The 12,408-nt window shown below is 39.4% G+C and overlaps 1 protein-coding gene across 1 annotated transcript; it reads right to left on the bottom strand.

Moving 5' to 3' along the window:
* Positions 1-1,122: 1,122 nt before the first annotated feature.
* nkx2.5 (NK2 homeobox 5) lies at positions 1,123-2,427 on the bottom strand. Its single transcript, XM_041990680.1, has 2 exons — positions 2,076-2,427; positions 1,123-1,730 (listed from the first exon to the last, which is right to left on the bottom strand). The coding sequence occupies exons 1-2, from the start codon at positions 2,425-2,427 to the stop codon at positions 1,123-1,125; spliced, it is 960 nt and encodes a 319-aa protein (XP_041846614.1).
* Between the last annotated feature and the right edge of the window lie 9,981 nt (positions 2,428-12,408).

Here is a 12,408-nt window from a genome sequence, read left to right as displayed (position 1 = left end):
CAAGTGCTTTAGTTTGTATCTGGACAAAGGGGCTGGAGTCTCTGAAGAGCTCACTGCACCTCATTGAGGGTGTAAAACTCTGCATCTATGTAATAACTTTTGCATTGGAAAGCTTTGCTCAGGATTTTATAAATAAATATATTGCATTTATATAAATCCTAAGTCCAGGATAATTTAGTCCACTGTTGTTTATTACTTGAATTGAAATATTTCGTAATCATATGCAGTTAAAAAGTATAAATATCACAAATAAAACCCAATTTGTGTCCCTTCTAATAGCAAAAAAGGAGGATTTAATGAAATTAGCAGATTATTTGATTTTGAAATTGTTGAGACAATTAAATCAAAATAAGTTTTCTTTCTTTCTTTCCCATTTAAAAAAAACAAAACAAACTATTATCTAATTTCAGTATTGCATATTTAAACATTTATTACAGGTCAAGGTCATGGCTAACAGTCATCTCTATCCAAGCAGCCTTTAAACATTTGTTTAGAGACTGTGGCTGACATAGGTTGTAAAAAAAAGGTAAACTTTTAACCACCTTTTCACCTTGTTTAAGCAAATTGAAGGAAGCTTTCTAATAGGTACTTGAACACTATAACTAAACACTAACCATGGCAGGATTTTACTGATGTTAAGCTCCATTATAAGGATATGGTAATATAGTTATTTATTACATTTTAGTAACTCCAGATAGGAAGGTGTATAGGGATGGCACAATGAAACTGTACTGGGATGTCAGAAAATATGATAGATTTTTTTTCCATGAATATAAATATAATTAGGTTTATTGTATCATGTTTAAGTGGAGAGAGTGATAATCCACTAAATAAATGCAACTAAATAAATTTACACAGAAAAAAGTCTGACAAATTTAAAATAAAATAAACTTATTTTCGTTTTATTACATATACATATACACTGAAAATAAATGAAAGTTTTTATTATTAGGACAAAAACTGGTGAATAAACAACGAAAAACTACAAAAGTAATGAAATATGAGGGTATATACAACTCAGCCTTGTTTGACACATTAAATCTGCATGCAGTTAAAATCCCGTCAAAGTGAATTAGTAGAATAGGCTATCTTTTATTTTTATTGATTTATATATTTTTTTTTTTACCACGTTCTAATGCCGTGTAAGGACGATACCCCATTACTGGGAGAGAATGTGTTCTGTACATTATTCAGCTCCGCGACCCCAAAGTTCATGTAATTCCCGTTGTTGGACGACCCCTGCATAGTCGTGGCTGCGGGGTAACTGCATGCATAGTTCGTGCTGCAGCCGGGGCTGGTGTAGCTGCTGAAAGCTGGGTAGTTGTTGTAAGTGAAATGGTTCAGAGGGCCCACGCTGTAGGGGGGGTTATAGGCTGCCGTGTCCGCCGCCAGGCAAGGCTTCCCGTCCCGTACCAGCACAGGCACCGACACCCTCCTTGGCGGCGGCAGAGACACCATTTCCAGGCTCTGATCCTGCCTCTGCCGCTTGCACTTATACCTTCTGTTCTGGAACCAGATCTTCACTTGGGTTGGGGTGAGTTTGAGCACACCCGCCAGGTGGTCTCTCTCCGGGGCGGACAGGTACCTCTGCTGCTTGAAGCGGCGCTCCAGTTCGTACACCTGCGCCTGGGAAAAGAGGACCCGTGGCTTCCTGCGCCTCCGGGGTCTGGGTCGGTCCGGATCATCGGGCTTTATGTCTTCCACAGGCTCGGCCGGAACACTGAAGTCCTCTAATTAAACCAAAGACAGAACACAATTTATTGGAACCAGTTACCCTCAATAATAACAATCAGGATATGATATTTACTGCAAGCACAGTTCATAACTTGCCAGTGAAAGTTATTTATTTTAAACTGTTTTTTATACGCGTTACTTTTAATCTGGTTATTGTTATTTGTAAATCAAGGTCTTTACGAAAATCTCCCTCCCACATTAGATGTTTATTAGAGCTGTTTTTGGAGCATATACGTTCCGTTTTGCACAAATCAAAGTTCGTGAGCCTGAAGGCCTTATTTTCTACAGGCCTCAGAATTGTTATTTTTATTATTATTATATTTTTAGATACACCAGCTCACCTTTTCTTCGTTTCTCCTCAAACGCATCTGATTTCCCACCCTTCTCCATGTCCATTTCCATGAGGGATTTTCCATAAAAGGTAGAAACAAAATTGAACGGATTGCCTCTGCCGGGCTTGGAGTCTTGGACGTCCTCCCCTAACAGAGAGGCAGCGGTGGAGGAGGACATGTCCCGGAGAGGCTCTTGCTTCAGTCTGGCCAGCATGCAGGAGGACGAAGAAGAGGATGTCGGCACGGTGCAGCAGTCCATTTGAGGGGAAATGTCCAAAGATACCATAACGTCGTGATTCTGCTCCAAGTTTAATATATCCTTTACAGAGAAGGGAGTGGACGTGCTGGGGCTGGGGAACATTGCCAAGATCTTTAGGGAAAAAAAAGAAGCTATCAACCTGTCACATGGGCAGCAAAAAGATGTCAACAAACCCACTTTCCTTCCCGGTATTTACAGCATTTAAGTATTAGTTTGGTGTACCAGACTGATCTTGAGTGAAGTGTGCATTTTGAATGTCAACTCTGTCTCCAAACTGTTTTTTTCACGGCCTCTCCTCTCAGTGACGCAGGGAAAAAGAGGTGGAGGGAAAAGGGGACCAGAATTCTGGTCCGCTTAGTGCTCCAGTTGGCCTATAATGGCGTGAAGTGATGCCTGGAATAAACTCAGTCTGTTTGTTTACTGCTAACATCAGCCCCGATATTCTTCTTCTTCGTCTTCTTTTTCTTTTTCTTCTTCTTCTTCTTCTTCTTCTTCTTCTTCTTCTTCTTCTTCTTATCTTATTATTATTATTATTAGTAGTAGTAGTAGTAGTAGTAGTAGTATTAGAATTGTTATTATATCTTCCCAGAGGAGGAAAATTACTAAAGTTTATAACCCTTAAGGCTTGTACTGCATTAAATGCACACAACGTAGCGCATTTACGCTCCAGTCCAGCATTTTTTGACGGATGTTTACAGTTCAGAGTGAAAAATGATCAGACAACGGAGGCGTGAAACTGTATCTGAGCCACCAAGGAGCCACACATGCGTTTTTTAGGTTTGTGAGAGGAATTAATGGGGGTTAGTGTGTCTCGTGAATCTGTATTTTTGGTGCCGTCCTTTCCTTCATCCGACGGGAAACAGAACAGACAAGCGTCAGGACAAAAAAAAAAAAAAGAAAAAAAGAAAAAAAGTGGGGATCAGACAACAGGTTGGGTCCCCCGAACATGGAACCTGAAACCAGGAGTGACACACTGCTGTCTGCCTCTAAGAGATTTTGGAGCCGCTGTCTGCCTTATCAGCGTGTGATAACAGAAGACAACAAATCCACACACACACATATACACGCTCCCACCCACGCTGCAGGCCAGGTTATCCTAAAGAAGTGTCATGTGTGACACTTTTATCGTCGACACATTAAAAAAAAAAGAAAGTCCAAATTTATTGCTTTAAAGTTATTCTTTTTTCAGTTACATGGATTTTTAAAATCCTCTTATTTAAGTCCTGACTAATTCTAATAGATTATTGTCACTAGACTAATTAAACTGAATGTAAATTTAAAATATTCCGCACACACAATTTCCCAAACTACAAAACTGTGAACATGTGCGTAATGACGCATAACCTCAATGCGTTTTCCTTCGCACAGCTGGCGCTAAACCTGCCATTAATGCCTGTGGAGACGGCCACAGGAGACAGACAGTATTATCGTTTGTTTTATCTTCAGCGTTTAGCGCAGCCACGGGGTAAATGGGTCCTCCTGTCTCCGACCCAGCGATTGTGTTTATAGTTTTAAAGACTATTTGTGCGCCTCGGGAGCTGATGAATGGCTGTAAAATCTTTCTCAGCCGCAGCGAGAGTCAACACTGGCTCAACTCTTGCTGTAATAATTGAAGAAATAAAGTAAACGCACATGGAGGGAAAGGCAAAACATGGAAGAAATGTTTCCAATACGACTGGCCTCCGTGGACAGTTTTCTGTGGCTTACTTAAAAAATAAATTGAAATAACGTGTGCAACGAATGTTGATTAAATTAACGAGAAGAATCGGATTTAGACCATTAGATACTAACTTATTCTGTCAACTGAAAGTGGCAGGTCTGGCATGTGTTTCATATCCCTAATGCTTCGTGCTGCACTAGCCCTGTGATCCCCTTTGACCTGTCTTTCTGCAGCACATCTCCAACTCAGATAAAGCTTCAGATAAGGTAGCTTAAAAACTTCCGCTACTCGAACGGGTGGGTATTTTTAAGGGCTACGTGTTGGAGTGAGGGACCGCGCGGTGTGAGCCTGAGGGTACCCTCCCTCTGTTTCTCCTGCTGGCGGCTTGCGATGCCTTGGGCTGGTAGTCTATCTTGTATCCTGAAGCCTTTGCGTGATTTAGATCCATTAACTGTTTTAACTGATTCAAATATAATAGGCAAGATATCAAGATATGATCTGGCAAAGAATCTGAGCCCACAATATTTTACTTTCTCCACAAAATGGATAGCATTATCCCATATATTAAAAATGTCAAAAGTTGAAATGTTGAACTTTAAAAAAAAACAACCTTTAAGTGCTTTGACTGCACGTAGTAGATATTAAGCAAATTTCTCTGCATGATGATGCAGCGATGTCTTTATAGATTGTTTCAAATATATGCAGGCCAATTTTTTATTAGTCAGACAACAAGAGGAAAAGAATCAGAAAACAAAGTGTCACAAGCTTAATTGAAACAAGACGTGAATACACCAAGGTCTTTATAGAAGTTTGAGAAGCTCAATCATGGGAACACATGGCTGGTAATACAATGTCTAAATATAAATCTAAAAGTTTAAAATTCACCATATTAATTTATATTAATAAAAGAATATTTACATGTTTATAAATACATGAATACAAATGGTTTAAATACATTTGCATGGAATATATGGACATACACATAAGTGTTATTGTTATCTGGCTGCTTATGCACATATACAATTCTACAAAATGTAGTATTCTGCAAAGGTTTTAGGCCTTTCATCATCAGAGAAGGGTTTGATTAATCCTAAATTCACTCTGTTCCATGACAACAAACACTGTGTCATGAAAAAAAGAACAAGAAGTCCCGCAACAAATATTATGACCCCCAACAGAGGGCTTATCTCAACATTAGTCAGTGTAGGGAGAGAGATTACTCAGATTCAGCCTGCCACTAATTCAACGTACAATGAGTGCACTAAAATGGAAAAATCAAGATTTATTTTTACAAATAATCATGAATTAAGGCAACTTAAAAAAGTAATTTAATTAAGAAAACATGGCTTGGCCATTACTTCTACTAAATGAAAAGAGAGTTCATTTAATATCTTTACTTCACAAGGCCAGGACAGACGGAGAGTTCTGTCTTTGAAAACTTTACAACACACTTATCTTAAGGAGACCTACAATGTGGACAAATCTTAACCTCTCTAAAAAAAAATAAAATAAAATACTGAAAGCAGTGATGTGCACTGTTCTTCTGGATATACACTCCGGCTGCTGCTATCTGGTGCAGTTTTCCTCCAAGGAAGCAAAGCTCTCAGTTTTCAGGGACAGAAAAAGTTAACTGAAAAAGTCTTAAAAGACGGTTTGACAGATTTTACAGTCTATTGATGACTGTTTTTTTAATACTTTGTTGTCATGAAGATGAAAACTTCTGTAATGGTTTTAAGGGAAGAAAAGAGTACCAATCATAGAATAATAAACTTAAAACGTTCCTGCATTCCTGTAAAAATAAATTTATGGAGTGTTTCTTATGTTAATGGGTCAAATATGAAAATAAAATCCTTATTTATGTTTAAACTTTGTTTTATTTTATTTAACTGATTAATTAATTTGTTCATTAAGTCATATACATATATACACACACACACACACACACACACATATATATGTACAGAATTATTAGGCAAGTTGTATTTTTGAGGATTAATTTTATTATAGAACAACTATGTTTGCAATGAACACAAAAGACTCATAAATATCAAAGTTGAATATTTTTGGAAGTTGGAGTGGGGCTTTTTTAGTTTTAGTATCTTAGGAGGATATCTGTGTGTGCAGGTGACTATTACTGTGCATAATTATTAGGCAACTTAACAAAAACCAAATATATACCCATTTCACTTATTTATTTTCACCAGGGAAACCAATATAACATGTCAAAATTTACAAATATACATTTCTGGCATTCAGAAACAAAACAAAAACAAATTAGTGACCAATATAACCACCTTTCTTTGCGAGGACACTCAACAGCCTGCCATCCATAGATTCTGTCAGTGTCTTGATCTGTTCACGATCAACATTGCTTGCAGCAGCAACCACAGCCTCCCAGACACTGTTCAGAGAGGTGTACTGTTTTCCCTCCCTGTAGATCTCACATTTGAAGAGGGACCACAGGTTCTCTATGGGGTTAAAATCAGGTGAACAAGGAGGCCATGTCATTATTTTTTCTTCTTTTAGACCTTTTCTGGCCAGCCACGCAGTGGAGTACTTGGATGCGTGTGATGGAGCATTGTCCTGCATTAAAATCATGTTTTTCTTGAACGATGCTGACTTCTTCCTGTACCACTGCTTGAAGAAGGTGTCTTCCAGAAACTGGCAGTAGGACTGGGAGTTGAGCTTGACTCCATCCTCAACCCGAAAAGGTCCCACAAGCTCATCTTTGATGATACCAGCCCATACCAGTATCCCACCTCCACCTTGCTGGCGTCTGAGTCGGAGTAGAGCTCTCTGTCCTGTACTGATCCAGCCACGGGCCCATCCATCTGGCCCATCAAGACTCACTCTCATTTCATCAGTCCATAAAACCTTAGAAAAATCAGTCTTATGATATTTCTTGGCCCAGTCTTGACATTTTATCTTGTGTGTCTTGTTCAGTGGTGGTCGTTTTTCAGCCTTCCTTGCCTTGGCCATGTCCCTGAGTATTGCACACCTTGTGCTTCTTGGCACTCCAGTGATGTTGCAGCTCTGAAATATGGCAAAACTGGTGGCCAATGGCATCTTGGCAGCTTCACGTTTGATTTTCCTCAGTTCATGGGCAGTTATTTTGCGCCTTTTTTTTTTAACACGCTTCTTGCGACCCTGTTGACTATTTTGAATTAAACACTTGATTGTTCGATGATCACGCCTCAAAAGCTTGGCAATTTTAAGAGTGCTGCATCCCTCTGCAAGACATCTCACTATTTTTGACTTTTCAGAGTCCGTCAAATCTCTCTTCTGACCCATTTTGCCAAAGGAATGGAAGTTGCCTAATAATTATGCACACCTGATATAGGGTGTTGATGTCATTAGACCACACCCCTTCTCATTACATAAATGCACATCACCTGACAAGCTTAATTGGTAGTAGGCTTTCAAGCCTGTACCGGTTGGAGTAGAACAACATGCATAAAGAGGATGATGTGATCAAAATACTCATTTGCCTAATAATTCTGCACACACTGTATATATATATATATATATATATATATATATATATATATATATATATATATATATATATATATTAAATTCAAGTAAAGGTTAAAGCAGTCTCTCCTGTGAACAAAATAAATTTGGGGAAACTTATATCATTCTGAAGTGTTTTTTTTTCTGCACAGAAATTGCAGTTAACAAGTCAAATACTGTAAAAAAGGCGCTTCTTGTTACTGTCGGTCAAGCAGTTCCAGCCCAATTTATATCCTCTCTCTACCTCAAACCAAATGATTGGATCTAAAATCAACTGCAGTTTAACGTGTAACTTTATTTAATTTCAGATTGCAGCTTAAACATGACCAGATTCCTGTTCAGGTCACATCATACAAATTGTTGTTCTTGTGTGGCCCACCTGACACACGGCTTGATGTTGTGGAAATTCATATCACCGCTTGTTTTTCATATGTTCTTTCTACAGTTCATCACATATTATATTTCCTGGAGTACTTCAGTTAATGGGTGATACAGCCCAGTTTGCTTGCAGTCCAGGGTGCTGTCATGCAGTGTCTGCATTTCTGTGGCACCTTTTCTCACAACATTAAACTTAGGTATCACAAACTGGCCGCTTTTAAGACATGACTGAGGTGATTTCTAGACCTTTGCCTTTACTCTCTGTCCCCCTCTCCCCAGTGAGCTACAGTACCCTCATGTGGCTGCTGGGAGCAAACTATCAAAGAACTGTGAAGCCAGAAGTTCTAATCTGGTAGAGATCATTCAGAGGTCAGCATGATCTCATTTATCCAGCACCGTGACTGTAACCATGAGCATCTGAAGTTCTGAAGTGAAGCTGCTGTAACTGGAAACTAACTGAAACTGATGTTGAGTGCCATCTGTCTGTGCATCATTTGTCTTGTCTGTGATAGAGCAAGCAGCATCTCCTTCATCTCTTCTCCATCCTCTGCCTCCTCCTACCCACTTCCCCCATTCCCTCACATACACTCCCCAGGTCATGTTCATAGGCTTGGCAAGGCTTCACACAGTCTTGTGCAGGGTTCAAGGTGATGTGAGGGCTCTCAAGGGACAAAAGAGGATAGAGCTTACTCTGTGCCTAATATAGTTTAGTCTACAGCCGTTCACAGCTGATGTTCGAGGTCAGATGTGGGATCTTGTGTTGTAACTTGTTAGATGATAAATGGTTTTTAAGGGTCAGGTTGTGCTGTATGGACATATGCAGGCACTAAATGGGCAATATAATAAGTTACATACATTAATCTGGCAGATGTTTTTGTTTTGTTGTTTTTTTTAGAAAGCAGCCTAAATTCCAAACACATCAGAGGAAAATGTGGCATTCAGCATTTTTCCTGAGGATATTTTGGTATGTAGATTGGGGAAAACTGTAATCTAACCAGCAGCTTTGTAAGTGTAAGATGTTCAGTTCATCTTCTTAACAGCCACCACTTACATACTCTTTGGTAGAGTGTTGCATCCTTGCCCTCTCTGCAAACTCTTCTGCAAACAACTCAAACTCAAAAAAGAATCTACTTTCCTTAGACCCCCAAGATGATGAACTCTTACATTTGACTGACAGACTGAAATATCTGATGTTATTTTTCTCATTCTTTGTGTTTTTTATTGTTTTAGCTTTAGGTAGAGTACGAGGACGTTGCAGGCATTGATGCTTGCTGGATATATGACTTCATTATGTTCAAATTTCAATTTAATATTAACTGAATGAATAACTCTGACCCTGATCAACTGGAGTATTTGTGACAAAGTCTCCTCCAGAGCTGGAGACTATTAAAACCATTAAATGAAAGTTAACTTTAAATAGTTCTTAAAAATGAGTCTAATTACAACTTAATTTCCAAAAAGTCTTCAAAAAGATCCTGTTTAAAATGTGGATTAAAACAGAATGATCTGCAAATCCTATAAACTGATATTTTATTTGCAATAAAACATAGAAAACATTTTAAGTTTGGAAAATGAGACATTTTACTATTTCATGAAAGATTTTGACTCATTTTGAATTTAATGGCAACAATATGTATAAAAAAAACAAAAGGAAAAAAGTTGGGACAGGCTAGAAAAATAGGTGGTGCTAAAAGCTGGAGGAACATGGCAGATGTTCTGTAATCTGCAAAAAACTGCATCTACAAATTATGGAGCAACTTCATGATGAACTGTAAACTCTGAATATTCCATCGTTTAGAATACATAATATCATAATAAAATTCAGAAAATTTGCAGATGTCTATGTAACCAAAGGCCCAACTGGAAATCAACATTGGATATCTATGATCTTCAGCTCCTCAGGTAGCACTGGGTTAAAAATGGTCATGATTTTGTCATGGAAATTACAGGAAAACAGTTCTGTGGTCAGATGATGAGAGGAACCATCTGGATTGTTATCAGTGATCCTTTCCAAAGCCTGCATCTCTATTACCAACTGAACACATTTGTCCCAGTTCCCAGATGTTTTCAGACTGTTGTTAAAGAAGATGCTGCAGTGGTAAATACGGCCCTTTTTCACCTCTTTTGAGACGTTACTGACATCAAGTTCAAGACAACCTATCTTATATTTGTTAAATGTCTTACTTAAAACTTACGTTTTTATGTAGCCTTATTCTTCTTTTATTGTGAATAAAATATTGGTCTATAAGATCTGCAGCTGTCCAGTCCCTGTACAACCAGAGCTTGGTCTGCATTGCCAGCAGTAAATCAGAGTGAAGGTTGGACTCCGCCAAGGCTGCCCTTTGTCACAATTCTGTTCATAACTTTTAAGGACAGAATTTCTAAGTGCAGTCGAGGTGTTGAAGGGGATCCGGTTTGGTGACTTGAAGATTGGGTCTCTGCTTTTTGCAGATGATGTGGTTCTGTTGGCTTCATCGGCCCCTGATATTTAGCTCTCACTTGAGTGATTCTCAGCTGAGTGTTAAGCAGCTGAGATGAGAATCAGCACCTCCAAATCTGAGACCATGGTCCTCAGCTGGAAAAGAATGGAGTGTTTTTGCCAGGGCGGGAATGAGGTCCTGCCCCAAGTGGAGGAGTTTAAGTATCTCAGGGTCTTGTTAAAAAATGAGGGAAGGATGGGGCTGGATTGGCGTGGCATCTGCAGTGATGCAAACTCTGTATAGACCTGTCATGGTGAAGCTCTTGATTTACTATGTTCCTACCCTCACCTATGGTCACGAGCTGTGGGTAGTGACTGGAAGAACAAGATCGCGAATACAAGCGGCTAAAATGTGTTTTCTCTGCAGGGTGGCTGGGCTCTCTCTTAGAAGAAGGCCCAGGACATGCTGGAGGGACTACATCTTTCACCTGGCCTGGGAACGCCTTGTGGATCCCCCTGGATGAGGTAACGAATGTGGCCGGGGAGAAGGAAGTTTGGGCTTCCCTGCTTAGGCAGCTGTCCCTGCGATCCAGTAAGTGGTAGAAAATAAATGGATGTATGGAAGATCTGCAAATAATTACATTCTGATATTATAAAATTTTCAACAACATCTTGTATGTGGAGTTGGAGTTGCACATGAAGAAGTTTCACTTATTTGATCAGACTGCAAAGCATCTTCAAATTTCTGTCAGTTCTGTGGTTGTCAGAAGGTACTTATATTTTTTTTAGATGCTGGGATCTTTGTGGGTGATGTCCCTGTGTTTATAGTTGCACTTTTCCTCAATCTAGCACTAAGAAAAACTTAATCAGCAGGGCTGACTTGTGCTGTGTAAGTATAAAAATGAACCACAGGAGGGCAGCAGTACACCTTCCTTTACCATCTCTCCCACATATTCAAACGTCATTTACTCTTTTTGCCAGTTTGGTTCAAAGTTACACCCTGAAAGTATTTTTCTGATTGTTAGAAACATATTATTTCCCTTTCTAGTACATGTTGCTGCTAATTCTGTGTCCAAATTGAGAATCTATTATGTTTATTGTACATTTTCAACTCCAAATGATACTTGGGTGGTGTATTAGGAGATGTGAAACTGCAGTGTTGGTTCACCTGTTTGCAAAATACATTCTAACTTTGTCTGTTTAGATATTATTTTGGAAAACATTGAACCAAAGTTCTCCAGTGACTCTTTGTGCACCGAGGTTTTCAGTATCTAAGTGGGAGCCTACTGGTGCTGTAACAGCTGCCATTGCTTTATGGTCCTTAACTTACCCAGCCATCCCCAAGCCTATTTAACATTCTGACTGCCCTGTTTTCCATGCAACAGGAGTTGACCAAGAAATGAGGTAAGAGCATTGCTAATAGGCTAAATGACCAACACTGTAATAAGGCTTGCCAGAGAAGCTTAATTTCCACACTTGGCTTAATGGATTATTCATGTGGAGACAAAGGTGGTGTGGAAAGAGCCCAGGTCTCTGTGCATGTCTGTGGTCAAGGATGAGTGCCACACACACACACACACACACACACACACACACACACACACACACACACACACACACACACACACACACACACACACACACACACACACACATGCACATTCACTGTTAGATGTGACACACATATATTGGCAGGAAGGCCACAACGTCCTTGGCATCATCAAAACTACTTCCTGTGCAAAAACATATAAAAACATCTTTCACTTATCCTGAATTCATTTTCATCACCTCTAATTGGGTGACAGGTATTGTGGCATTTGAGGCTTCAGTGATGGTGTCATCGTCCTGGCACACAGATCCTTGCAGGGTGAGTCCAGACACTGCCTCATCCCACTCTGGCCTATTGTTTTCAGTATTTCACATGACTGATTGGACACTAAATAAGAAGTGGGTTAAAACACAGCAGAGGAATTAAAAGATACACTTCAAGTGCTTTTGTGTGGGCTAAGATCCCAAGTCACCTTACTGCTGTATAAGGTTACATTACAGCAAAGTGTGTGTAAGAGTGTGCGTGTGTGTGCTTGTGTGTTTGAGAAAGAAATAGTTATTGTGC

This window comes from Melanotaenia boesemani, chromosome 7 (assembly GCF_017639745.1).
Source record: "Melanotaenia boesemani isolate fMelBoe1 chromosome 7, fMelBoe1.pri, whole genome shotgun sequence".
NCBI lineage: Eukaryota > Metazoa > Chordata > Actinopteri > Atheriniformes > Melanotaeniidae > Melanotaenia > Melanotaenia boesemani.
The sequence above is the reverse complement of the archived record's forward strand: the minus strand, read 5'-3'. Positions and strand labels throughout refer to the sequence as shown.